The sequence below is a fragment of the Argentina silus genome (genome assembly GCF_951799395.1).
Source record: "Argentina silus genome assembly, chromosome: 8".
Classification (NCBI taxonomy): domain Eukaryota; kingdom Metazoa; phylum Chordata; class Actinopteri; order Argentiniformes; family Argentinidae; genus Argentina; species Argentina silus.
Genome location: NC_139662.1, coordinates 9,328,473 through 9,340,246, shown reverse-complemented (window position 1 = coordinate 9,340,246; position 11,774 = coordinate 9,328,473). Strand labels below are relative to the sequence as shown.

At 40.2% G+C, this 11,774-nt stretch overlaps 1 protein-coding gene across 2 annotated transcripts; it reads right to left on the bottom strand.

The window, feature by feature from the left end:
- Window positions 1–1,796: 1,796 nt before the first annotated feature.
- On the bottom strand, window positions 1,797–8,611 carry hnf4a (hepatocyte nuclear factor 4, alpha; the record flags this gene model as incomplete). 2 transcript variants are annotated; one of them, XM_083674674.1, is made up of 10 exons in its annotated part: window positions 1,797–2,573; window positions 3,021–3,143; window positions 3,377–3,613; window positions 3,888–4,040; window positions 4,242–4,329; window positions 5,042–5,197; window positions 5,329–5,435; window positions 6,071–6,165; window positions 6,860–7,034; window positions 8,507–8,611. In XM_083674674.1, 10 exons carry the CDS (start codon window positions 8,592–8,594, stop codon window positions 2,431–2,433), a joined length of 1,365 nt encoding a protein of 454 aa, XP_083530800.1. In that variant the 3' UTR covers window positions 1,797–2,430. The 2 variants fall into 2 exon arrangements, with proteins under 2 accessions (XP_083530800.1, XP_083530799.1); XM_083674673.1 differs by having other exon boundaries at window positions 1,797–2,537; window positions 8,507–8,594.
- Between the last annotated feature and the right edge of the window lie 3,163 nt (window positions 8,612–11,774).

Genomic DNA, 11,774 nt, shown 5'->3' with positions numbered 1-11,774 from the left:
AGTCACTTCCGGGTAGTGCGACGTAAGCGTTGTCTCTATAGCACGTGACGGGAGGGCGTCCTCTCTGCTCTGAACATTGTATCAGAGAAATGTCCTGTCACTGCAAATGTCCTGTCTCTGCAAATGTCCTGTCTCTGCAAATGTACTGTCACTGCAAATGTCCTGTCTCTGCAAATGTACTGTCACTGCAAATGGACCGAATCTCTTGGTTTCTTCTGTCCATGCTCGTTTATCCACGTATATATATATATATATAGTACAGTCAAAAGTTTGGACACACCTCGCCAAGAGTGTGCAAAGCTGTCATCAAAGCAAAAGGTGGTTACTTTGAAGAATCTAAAATATAAAACATATTCTGGTTTGTTTAACACTTTTTTGTTTACTACATAATTCCATGTGTGTTCCTTCATAGTTTTGATGGTACTGTATATATATATATTTAAAAATGCTTACAGAATGTTTTCAAAAATCATTTGTATTTGTATTTGATATTTATATTTTATGTCAACATTTCAAATGTGATAGTTCCCGATAATTGATAAGTATCCAAGTATCTTTGGCTTTCTAAGTTCAATTGCAATTTACTGCGATAGATGGTGCAATTGTACAAAGAAAATGGATTGCCTTAATAATCGTGATGCACGTTATTCTGGTTCTTGGTGTCATCATTCTGTGAAGATGACTGACAAGAGGCCATAGAAATCGCTGCGTAGTATGCCCGTGGCAGTCTATGAAAGACTTAATGTCACTACTTGCATCAACTACAACGAACACCAGCAATTTGCGTATCAATGGGTTACACAGTTGGACGTAAGAGTGTGCATGTGACAAATGTGTGTACAACTGCCTCTCGTTGAACCCATCATAAAATTCATTAACGGTGAGGAGGATATCATATTACCGATATTGTGGAACAAATTTCATGGAAAAATATGATAACGCTTTGAAGTGAGGCGCCTGGCTTTCTTTCCAACTAATCTGTAATGACTTTATGACATTTTATCAGTCTGAAGCAACACACCCTTGTAATTATCCTTGAACATGCACTGCCACGTAGGCCCCATGTTTTTACCACTCCGCAGTTCACATGATCATTGAGAAAAGCTGCTTGTATTTCATGTTAATTGACCTACTAGTAGGCTACCTAATAGGTAAAGAAATGCCAACTACATTCTTACAATTTAGCTATATTCTAACAATCATTTCAAACCATCTCGTTTGCTTGGACACCTGTTTTAAACAATGCATTTGATACAATAATAAAGTGTGGCATGATTATATACTAGAAATAAGGGACAGCACAATTCAATGTAAAAATAAACCTTGACATTTTATTCATCTTCACATTGTAAGGTGAACCATTGCCCATCTTTCCAGTTGAAGGCAGTATAGAATGCAAGGCACAGTTTAATTTGTCATTCAGTAGTTGAACTATGACAAAACAACATTCTATGGTCAAACAAACAAACAAACAAATAAACACAAATCTTAACAGTAAAACTGCAAATGTCTAAAACCAGCACAATGCATTTATTTGAAAATGGGAAATTGTGAATTCCATAACATCTGAATGTCTTAGACTTTTAGAAAGTGGCTCCGCAATGAGCATACAGTATTAAATGCATTGAGCTGTTTTCATGGAAATTCAAACATAATGTAAGTGTATTGCATAACTAGATAACAATTTCCAATACATATATACTAAGTCAGGGGATAACTGTCATACAGCAAGTTCATGAAGAAACTTTAAAAGTTTGATTTGTATTTCAGAACCAACTGACTATACAGCTCTGGCAAAGTACATTATTTCAAAACAAGACAATGTCATTGTTTTTTCATCTGGCTAAGTCTTGCCCCCATCTCAGTTGACGGGACTCTTTGCCAACTGTTTTAGAAATACTGTGCAACACGAAACACATGATCTACCTCGTCATACTCATAAGGCCTGTTGTAACATTCATACAATGTTGATATGATTAAGTAGAACTATCTAATATGTCTACAGTACAATTATCTGATACACACATGCATCCCGGTATGGTACCCTCCTGAGGTTTTAAGGGTACTGTACCTGGGCCTACAATATATCTCCCATTGGAATTAATTTTGCACCCCACTGCCACGGTATCTTCTTGAGTCAAGAATCTCAGAAGCAAAGATCAAGAAGCTCAGTTGTTGCACCTGTTTTGACCATAGACCTCCGATGACTTTCTATGAGATACATTGCAGTTATGATATAAATATTTACTGTATTTCAGTTTTATCCTCTTGTCCTAGTGTGTATGCAGTACCGTATAACAGCTTTGATAGTGATTATTCACTGTATATAAAACCCTCTGTTATGTACAGTATGTAAAGACACAGGGGTAAAATAGATCATGGCCGTGGATGTAATGCTTGGGGAGAAAGGAAGGGTGGTCTAGTGAGATGTTACATGGCCTCTTGCTTGGTGATGGTGGGCTGAGGGATGGAGGTGGGTTGCTTGGGTACTGTTGCTATAACGCCCTGGGCCATTTTATAATGTTCCGAGCTGGAAGCTGTAGGAGGAGAAGGCATTGGGGTTTCAGGAGTGGCTGCAATAGACCAGAAAGTTCCGTTAGACTAGGAAACTTTGCACACATATGTACAAATCAACATACTGTATTTACCATGTGGTATAATTAACATTACTTGGAAAAACACCATTTTCAGACAAGGAATAAGCACTTTTGTGAAATTTCTGAGGGCATTAGAAATGTTAAGAAAAAATAACAGAAGTTCTCTTTGACAAAATAAGCCAGATTAGTCTCAGTGAAGAATTTAGAGAGATTATGCTGCCAAGCCTGTTTGTCCTTCCAACTACCTGACTCTGTTCTGCACATGGGACTAGATGCCAGTGAGGGAAAACCCATCGCTCACTGCTGGCGATCTGCATCCATCAATCTTTGAAATGTTGTTTATTCTATTTTATTTTATTCCATTTCATTCTATTCTAGATTCTTCTATGAACATGTCCTGTTGCGTGATGTGTTGGTACTTACAGATTTGGCCATTGTGGATAGAAGTCGCCATGTTGCTGGCCACGATGACGTTGTTACTGAGGTGCTCCTGGACCAAGTGAGGGTGAAGAGAATGAGGTGCGTGAGGTGCCTCGTTTGCAGAACCTAGGAGGAAGGACACACAATACCCCAAACAATCAATTTAATCTGACTGTAGCCCTGTCCACGATGAACATGATAACAAACTAGAATATATGTTGTTAGTTTAATACAGTACATTGAACTTCCACAGTACAACCAGTAGAACTTCTGGAAACTTTTCACACATTATTCCTTTAGCCTAGCATTAAAATTTTTGTTTGAACCCAGCAATGGCTATTTCATGAGTCCTTCATTACCTCCGAGGAGCATTTCTTGGAGCAGGTTGTCAATCTTGGCCATTCCAAAAAGTTTGACAAACTGGATCTGCTCAATCATCTGCCAGGTGATGCTCTGTAGTGTGGGCAGGAGGAGCAGCAGCTCTCCGAAGCGTCCCCGCGAGTCGTACTGCCTGTCGTTGATGTAATCCTCCAGGCTGACCTGGACCTGGTAGCGCATCCGCTTGATCTTGCTGGGGTCACTGAGACCTTTGGCATCTGTGGAGAGAGTGGGGAGCACGGTTATAGTTGGAATAATAGTAGTTTATTTAGGTCAGTGGCTTGATCACTTTTTTTGAACACAAAGAGAGATCATTTATGACCCTATTGCTTCATGTGATGTCTGACTGTTTGAATTGGATATTATGTGTCTACATTTGCCACTAGTATACACCCAGAGAGTTTACAATCAAATGCAGGGCAGCATTTTCAACTGGAAATGAAAGTTACAGATTGTGCCTTTAAAGTAAAGAATAGTATTATGCAGCAGTACCTGGATCAAAGAAAACAATGGCTTTCAAACAAGCATATTCATTGTCATCTATCTGAAGCTCTTGAAAGGGCAGCACCAGCTCATCCAGAATCCTCACTGCTACCCGACATACCTCCAGCTCCGGGCAGTTCCTGGGAATAATGTGGTCATTTCCTGTAGGAAACACAATAAAATGACTGTCATGTTGGGCAGGGTCTGTGTTGAATGATTTTGCATAGAATAAAATGTATCATATTGTCAGTAGCACTAACTGACATTTTTATTAGTTGTTTGATTTAATGTTTGATTTAAGTGTCAGAGCAGTGAAATTCCTGAGCTACATACAGTATAGGATAGCAAGGATGTTAGCTTTACCTAATAGCAGGAGGTCCTTGTATAGCATAGACCTCTTGGCAACTCCAAGCAGAAGATGCTCTCCAGCATGTGCACGCAGCAAAGCCACCTGAAACAAAGACAATCCATTTAACTTTTATCTTGCTGGTTATAGTTTGATTAACCCCCATAGCCCTCCTAGGGTTGAAAAACAGTCTTTGGCAGGAGTGGTATACATGCTAGTCTCCATGATATTGTTGCACACATTAGCTGGTGTTGGAGAGTGATTTGTGAAAACAGTAACTGTGCTGTCTCACAGGAATATTTCCCACCACCTTAAGGTCATTGAGAAAACCAGAGATTCTCTCTCTCTCTCTCTCTCTCTCTCTCTCTCTCACACACACACACACACACACACACACACACACACACACACACACACACACACACACATACACAGTGGTGAGTGCATGTGTATGTGAAGATACACCTGCTAGATCCCTCACTAATTCAACATCAGCAAATCAGTTACCAAGTCCTGGTGATCATGGTGTTAATGATTCTGGAATTTTGGAGGAGCCATATAACTTTAAAACTAGCTCATCATATTCTAACAGGATATCAAAATACATTAACCACTTCGTCTGAGGATCCTGAGGTCTTTCAAGAAAAACACTCCTGTACTGAAAATGTTGAAAACAACCACTGACTGTGATTATCTGTGCCCTTGATCATTAACCATTCCTGAAAACATCTGCTTCCATTTTCTGTAGATTGGTATTTTACAAGTTATTACTGCCTTAGGGAAACTCTTTTGAAGGTCACCCTACTGTGTGTCTCACCTGGTCATCCAGAGGCAGGTCACAGAAAGCAGGGATGTATTTGGCCCACTCTACCAGCACCAGAAGCTGCTGTTTCATTGATTCACACACGTCTGTGATGGTAGCTATCTTCTTAGCTCTAATGTCACCGTTCAGTATAGGCCCCGGAGAGGAAATCTAATCAGCACAGAATAGCAAAGTGATAAGAGATCAACCCAAATACAGTGGCTTGTAAAATGCATAGATGGCCTACATACTGTAAATGCAAAGATGGCTTAGATTGAAATAACCATACGTAGGGACCTTACCTGTCTTGACAGTACATCTGCCTGGATGAGTGCATTGATAGATGGTAAACTGCTGTCTTCGTAGCTGGATCGCCTGGTGCTGATTCTGTCTCTCTCATTCTGTACAGCTGAGGAACAGACAGAGACTTAAACCATGGGTGTCACTCTCATCTACAGTTGACAAGCTCTGACAAGCCCCTGCCAAAACTACCAAATCTCACCCCTACAATGCCACCTAAATATTCAATTTGCATATGGTTAAAACACAGGAGACATATGGTATATAATATTATTCCATCGTGTTATGATTACCATCGTTATTACTAACTCCATCGAGTTTAGCATATATTATATCTATCTAGCATATATTAGCATTGACTCTTTGAGAGGGAGAAAAAGGGCTTCCAAGACTGTGGTGTTTATCAGTATGTGGCTATAATGCCTGAGAATTGTTTGCTCAGCATAAGCCGGTCATAGACTTCAGTGCATCCCGGAGTGAACATTAACAAGGTGCTGCTTTCTTGGCTCTTGCAACATAGCCCATGAGCTGCAGCCCAATTGGCACAGCTCACATTACGATAGTGACTGATATCATAGGATGTTCTAGGACTAGGACATCCTTTACCAGACTCGAGATTATTGGATCACTACAGCTTGTGTCTTCACATAATCATAATCAAAAATGGTTTATTTTTTACTCTTCTCTGTTCTCTCTATCTCTATTCTATGTTAGCACATGAATGATATGGGATGTGTATCCTACCTTCTTTTTTCATGCCAGCTCGAAAGCATTTCTTCAATCGACAGTATCTGCATTGATTTCTTTTGTCTTTGTCCACAATACACTGTCTGTTGAACCTGGAAAGTGAATGTGCAGAGAGGGTTTGAGATTAGAACTGCACAGTATGTCTGAAAAATCAAAATCCAGTTGAGAGAAATCTGTTGTTTGATGTGTCGACATAGCAAATCATTAATTTTGACCAGATGAAATGGTTCCCTGTAACACTTGACATTAAGCAACAACATTTAGTAACACTTTAGTAGGGGGAACAGTTATGAAGTATTTTTTTGTATCTTAGAACTGTTTAAGAAGTAGCTAAGTGGGAAATATGGGGGTATTGCTAACCATTTATTAGGTCTTGATTCAGTGTTTTCTCATTCTCATTCTATAAGTTATGTAATTGCTGGCCAGTTATATGTGATTTTAGCAACCCCTTCAATCACTGGGTCACATGCGGGGATTGAACCAAAGACCTTGGGGCCTCCCTAACCTCAAGGCCAACCTTGCCCCCAATAACAGTGTCGGGTGGGGGTGTCTTGAGGGGTTAGGTAGAAAGCAAACACTTATGAACTGTACATGAGTGCCTAATATGTGTTAACTAAAGCGTTACCCAACACTTTATTAACATGTTGTTTTAAAGTGATTAGGTAATTACATGGTATAGTAGTTGAGTGATTTGTGTTATGACACAAGTGGGAATAAGGAACATGATGTAGTTTTCTTGGTTTCTTTTCTTTGGTGAATCTTGTGTCAGTGTGAGTAGATTCTCACCTGCATGAGTACATGTGGTTTTTGCGGACGCTGCGACGGAAGAAGCCCTTGCAGCCGTCACAGCTGGAGGCTCCGTAGTGCTTGCCTGTGGCCCTGTCACCGCAGATGGCACACATGGTGCCTGCCCCAAGGTGGTTGGCAGCATTCATGTTTGCACTCTCAGCCGGCGAGGAGTCTGAAATGACAGGAAAAAACACAAAATAAAACCTTCTGTTTAGTGCATGCTTATAATGGGCTCTGTAGGCAATGTTTGAAAAATTGCCACTTTTCGACCCAAACTGCGTCTGCCAGGAGTTTGAATTGGCAGTGTGATACTGTAGCCCCTTTTAGGTCTTTAGGTCATCAATGTTAGACATGGGACAGAGAAAACTTCTATACAGTCATAATGTATTGCCCAACATGATCAAAAGTGGCTTAAGTTTATTAACTTAGTTTAGAATGACAATAATGAATGTCAGAACGTTTGAAGTATACTGTATTTTAAAAGGAGAACCCTAACACTAAAGAAATCCTGTGAAACTATAATGTCATCATAGTTGTTGTAACCGTTAACTTCCATTGACAACAAATATTATGATTGGCTTCATTCAAAGAAGGTGAGAAGGGGCCAATTGATTACATTTAAGTCAATTGCATTGCTGAGTGATCAAAAGGGTGACATATGCAATGATCTATCACAGTATTTACTGCCTATCTGAGTATCTGAAATCCCAGGCAAAGTCAATAGGGTGCAGTATAATGTACAGTAGGCTTGATTACCTCTGAAAAGGTAATCAGTGGAGACAGTATTCCTTTCTTACCCTGCCCTCATAGTCATCAATGAGATTGGTTCAATCAATCATACAGTATCAAACGTTTCTTTATCAAACAAACCATTCTCGTATAATGATGATAATAATGTAAAACATACTGAAGGCTTCTGTATGTTTTTTAGATTACTAAAAAGTTGTTTTATAAAATGCTTGCTTCAGGACAAACTAGTACAACTAGTAGGGAACCATGACGATGATATTGGCTATGCAATGAAATCGTGTTTTGAGGGACTTGTTTTTTTCTCCTCAGATGACATTGTTTCATTTTAGAATCAAGTTCACAGCCAAATGTCATGGGAGACTGAATGGGAAAATATCTCAGTGTCATCTTAACTTCTCCAAAAGCATTTATCATCTTGTCATACAACTCTGAGAAAAGCATTGCTCATCTCATAGACCCCAGAATCCGTGGGAACCTGCAGTTGGTAACAAGAGAGGGATGTCCATTTCACTTAAACCTCTGCCACATAGGATGAATGTCTCTTCATTGTAATCCTACCGTAGGTAAACTATGACCAATGCCAACAGTAGGATACAAGTTAGAACACGAAAAGGTCATGCTATGACAAAAGCTTAGAGCATTTTTTTACCAAATGATCGAAATGCATTGAGTGTATTTGGTTTCAATCGTTGACTGCTTTACTATTCCAACAAGAAGTGATAACACAAGAGACATGTCAGGAAATAAACGCATACGAAAGCACATTCTCATGTTTGGATAGATGGATAGCTGACCCTCTTTATCACAACAACTAACAACTGTCCACACCTGAGCAGACTTTTAGTAGCCAAAAGTCTCAAAGTTCAACCACAGGGTTGCAAAAAGAGGACTCACCTGTGCCCATGGCGAGCACTTGCATGTTCTCAAACTCCAGGGTGGTGTAGGCTGGGTCCAGGGCCTCGCTATAATCTGCCATGTCCATGTCTATACCAGTGCTTTGGACAAACAAATGCTACAGCTACCTGACAGTGAGGCAAAAGACTTGTCCAAGAGGCTAAGTGCCCCCCCATCCACCCCCAACCCCCCTCTATTTGTCCAAGCTCCGCCCCAAAAGGTAGACAACCCCCCCCCTCCACCTCTGTATAATCGATGGGGATGGTCTTGTCCGGGGCTCAGAGGAGAGACTACGAGGTGGTGGTGACTGACAGGAGAAGCCTCCTCCTCCCAGGCCTCTAACCAGAGGTGGAGGTGGGGTGGGGTGGTTCTCTGGTTTGGTTGATGTTTAACTAACTTCCTCAGTGGTGAATCAGGGCTGTTTTTCTGAAAGATAGCATAACTTGGATCTCTCTCTTTCTTGCTTTCAATCTCTCTCTCTCTCTCTCTCTCTCTCTCTTTCTTTCTCTCTCTCTCTCTCTCTCTCTCTCTGTCTCAGTCTCTCTGTCTCTGTCTCTGTCTCTGTCTCTGTCTCTGTCTCTGTCTCTGTCTCTTCTTCCACAGTCCTGTCAGCAATGGGTCAACAATTCCATTAGAGCCATAAAATGTCCAATCTCTGCCAAATCACTGTGTAACTTACATCACCTCTGTAGCTTTTGTCAGTTTCAACCAGTTGTCTCCATCAGATAGAGAAATATCTTATCACATTCTGTGACATGACCCTTACTTTATTATGATGCCTAATTAAAATGACCTAAATATCGTAAGTATGCCCCAAAGGTTGAGTGTTGAGAGAGGTGCAGCTTAACTGGCATGTCATTAGGGTGCCCCTGTAGTCTGAACTCTATTTACACGTGTAATATGTCTCTCTCTGGTAAATCCCTTGCATAATAAACAGGAGAAATAACTCTAGCCGAGGGAAAATTGTTGCCTTTATGTAAAAGAGTTCATTGTTCCACAAAATGCTGGCCGCACGTGATTCAGGGGTCTGATCCTGGTCTGATGTTCGCAAACAGTTTTGCCTGAAAAGTTGCACCTCAAAGAGCAAAATCGAATCCTAGACACACCCTACTTTTGGAAAATAGCGTAGGCCTAATGGCTTTTTTTGTGATGGTAGTGCCTATCTTTTTAGGGCTGCATTGGGATAGGAGTCTCAAGCCATAGTTTCTTGTAGGGATTTTGTGAAGGCAAGTATTAGAAAGCTTTCAGCATCACAGGATTTACCAAATATAAGGTGGCTTAAAAAGAATCAGAGAAAAGAATGCTCTACGAGAAAGGTATTAGGCTACTCTAAAGCATCGCTATTGAGTTCACAAGATGATGTCATCATTCAAAGTTGAACACATCCATGTTTTCTTGAATGGGACCCTATGGTGACACTAACAACACACTATTTGGGTATCAAGTATCTTAGTCAAGGAATTGAATATCTCAAAACTGATTTGGTGAATCGACCACAGCCAACATAAATGGAAAATCATGTTTTTAGCAAACTATCCTACAAAGCATGTTGCAGTCAGGCAAATAAGTGCCCCCACTGCGTAGGTGTATGTGACATGGCTTGGCAAACAGTAGTCCTGTATTTGAAGAAGGGAAAGTGCCAGTACAAAGCAATAGGTCAACGATCTTGGGTTCACAGGGACCTCAGAGCAGTAAACGCTATGCGGATGAACTTGATTACCAACCTCCCAGAGCATATATATGATTCATAAAATAATCTCTTCCAGTCAAACACCATAACATTCCTTTGTGGTCTCTGGCAGTAATATGGTCTTGAGATAATTGGTTTAATCAAATATTCACAAAAACCCCCAGCCTATGAAAAAGGAAGTACATGAACATGAATAAATAATTTGGTCAACTTTTCATATTCATTTTAGCCATGCAGATTACACTCACCTCTGATCTACAGTAGGTGATGATAGATTCAGGATCACTAACTGAAATGTCAGTGAGGAATTGTCACTAATTTATGATATTTTGTACTAAGGAAAATGAGAGATACTATACAGGGGAAAGGTTAAAAAAAAAAGTCAACGTTATCCAAAACGTTATCAGTAAATGACCAGAGGTGATCAAATAGAACAATATAACTAATAAACTAGATCCTTATTGGAGCTTGTGGTGTTAATGTGTCAAATGGCTTGACAGAGAGGGCCATTACCTACAGTATATAACTTCTTAGGTGGACACAGACTCTTGGAGCCCCTCTGAATTGTCCATATCTGTTCATGAGGGTTTCTCATTATCCTCAAGCAACTAGAAGGCAGGCAGAGAAATCTGTGTAAAGGAATGAGTCACTTTAGAACAAATCTTATCTCCCCAGCCATTAAAACTCTTTATCGCAGCTCCCATCTTCATTTTCTGTGAACTCCTCCAAGAACAGCCATATACTGCTCTATAAAGTATAATCTACAAGGTTAAAGTTTTCTTAATCACACACAGTGACAGACTGATAGCGACTGATAGTAACTTTTAGATCATCGGCACAACATAATTTTTCAACACATTTTGGTAACTTTGAGGATTTTGCTTATTGTGTGTTATTCAACTGTCATGTCACCAGGACTGGGTGTTACTAATAGCCAGCTGATTTCATGTTGAAAGTGTTATCATATCTCTAGAAAGACGGTTTAACACATACTGTAATGTATCCCCATTAACCTGTAAGAGCTAGGTACCTGTACATTTCTAATGCTCACAGCACACATGCGTAGGCTATGTGGCACAGGATTGACAGACCAGGGGTCCTCTCAAGGAGATGCTGGAACAGCAGAGTCTCTTGGTTGAATACGTTTGCACTGGGCACAAACTCTAACAAAGCCTTCACCCTCCTAGACACTGGACACAGACCCCTAATAAACTGTATTCTCAACAAGCCCAGACAATATGCATATCCCTCAAAAGTCTTGACCAGACATCCCACTTTTATTTCGCAATGACAAGTCATTCATTACTCTGAAATGCAAAGAAAAGGGTAAACAAGTATTAAAGCAAGATTATTAATGTGTTCATCTCTTCATCACGGGTTAATAACACGCCTGCTCTCATGACTCTGACGCAGTCCTCCTCATAGGAGTCCTGTCTGTCTTATAATCAGTCACCCAAACTTCCAGGGGCTAAAAGTCAAAGGACTTCTGAGAACTGATGTAACACTTGTGTGATTCTCCCCTTTGAAACTTCAAACTCCAGTTTGTGAACAAAGTCCTGTCTATCTTCTGAATAGGAA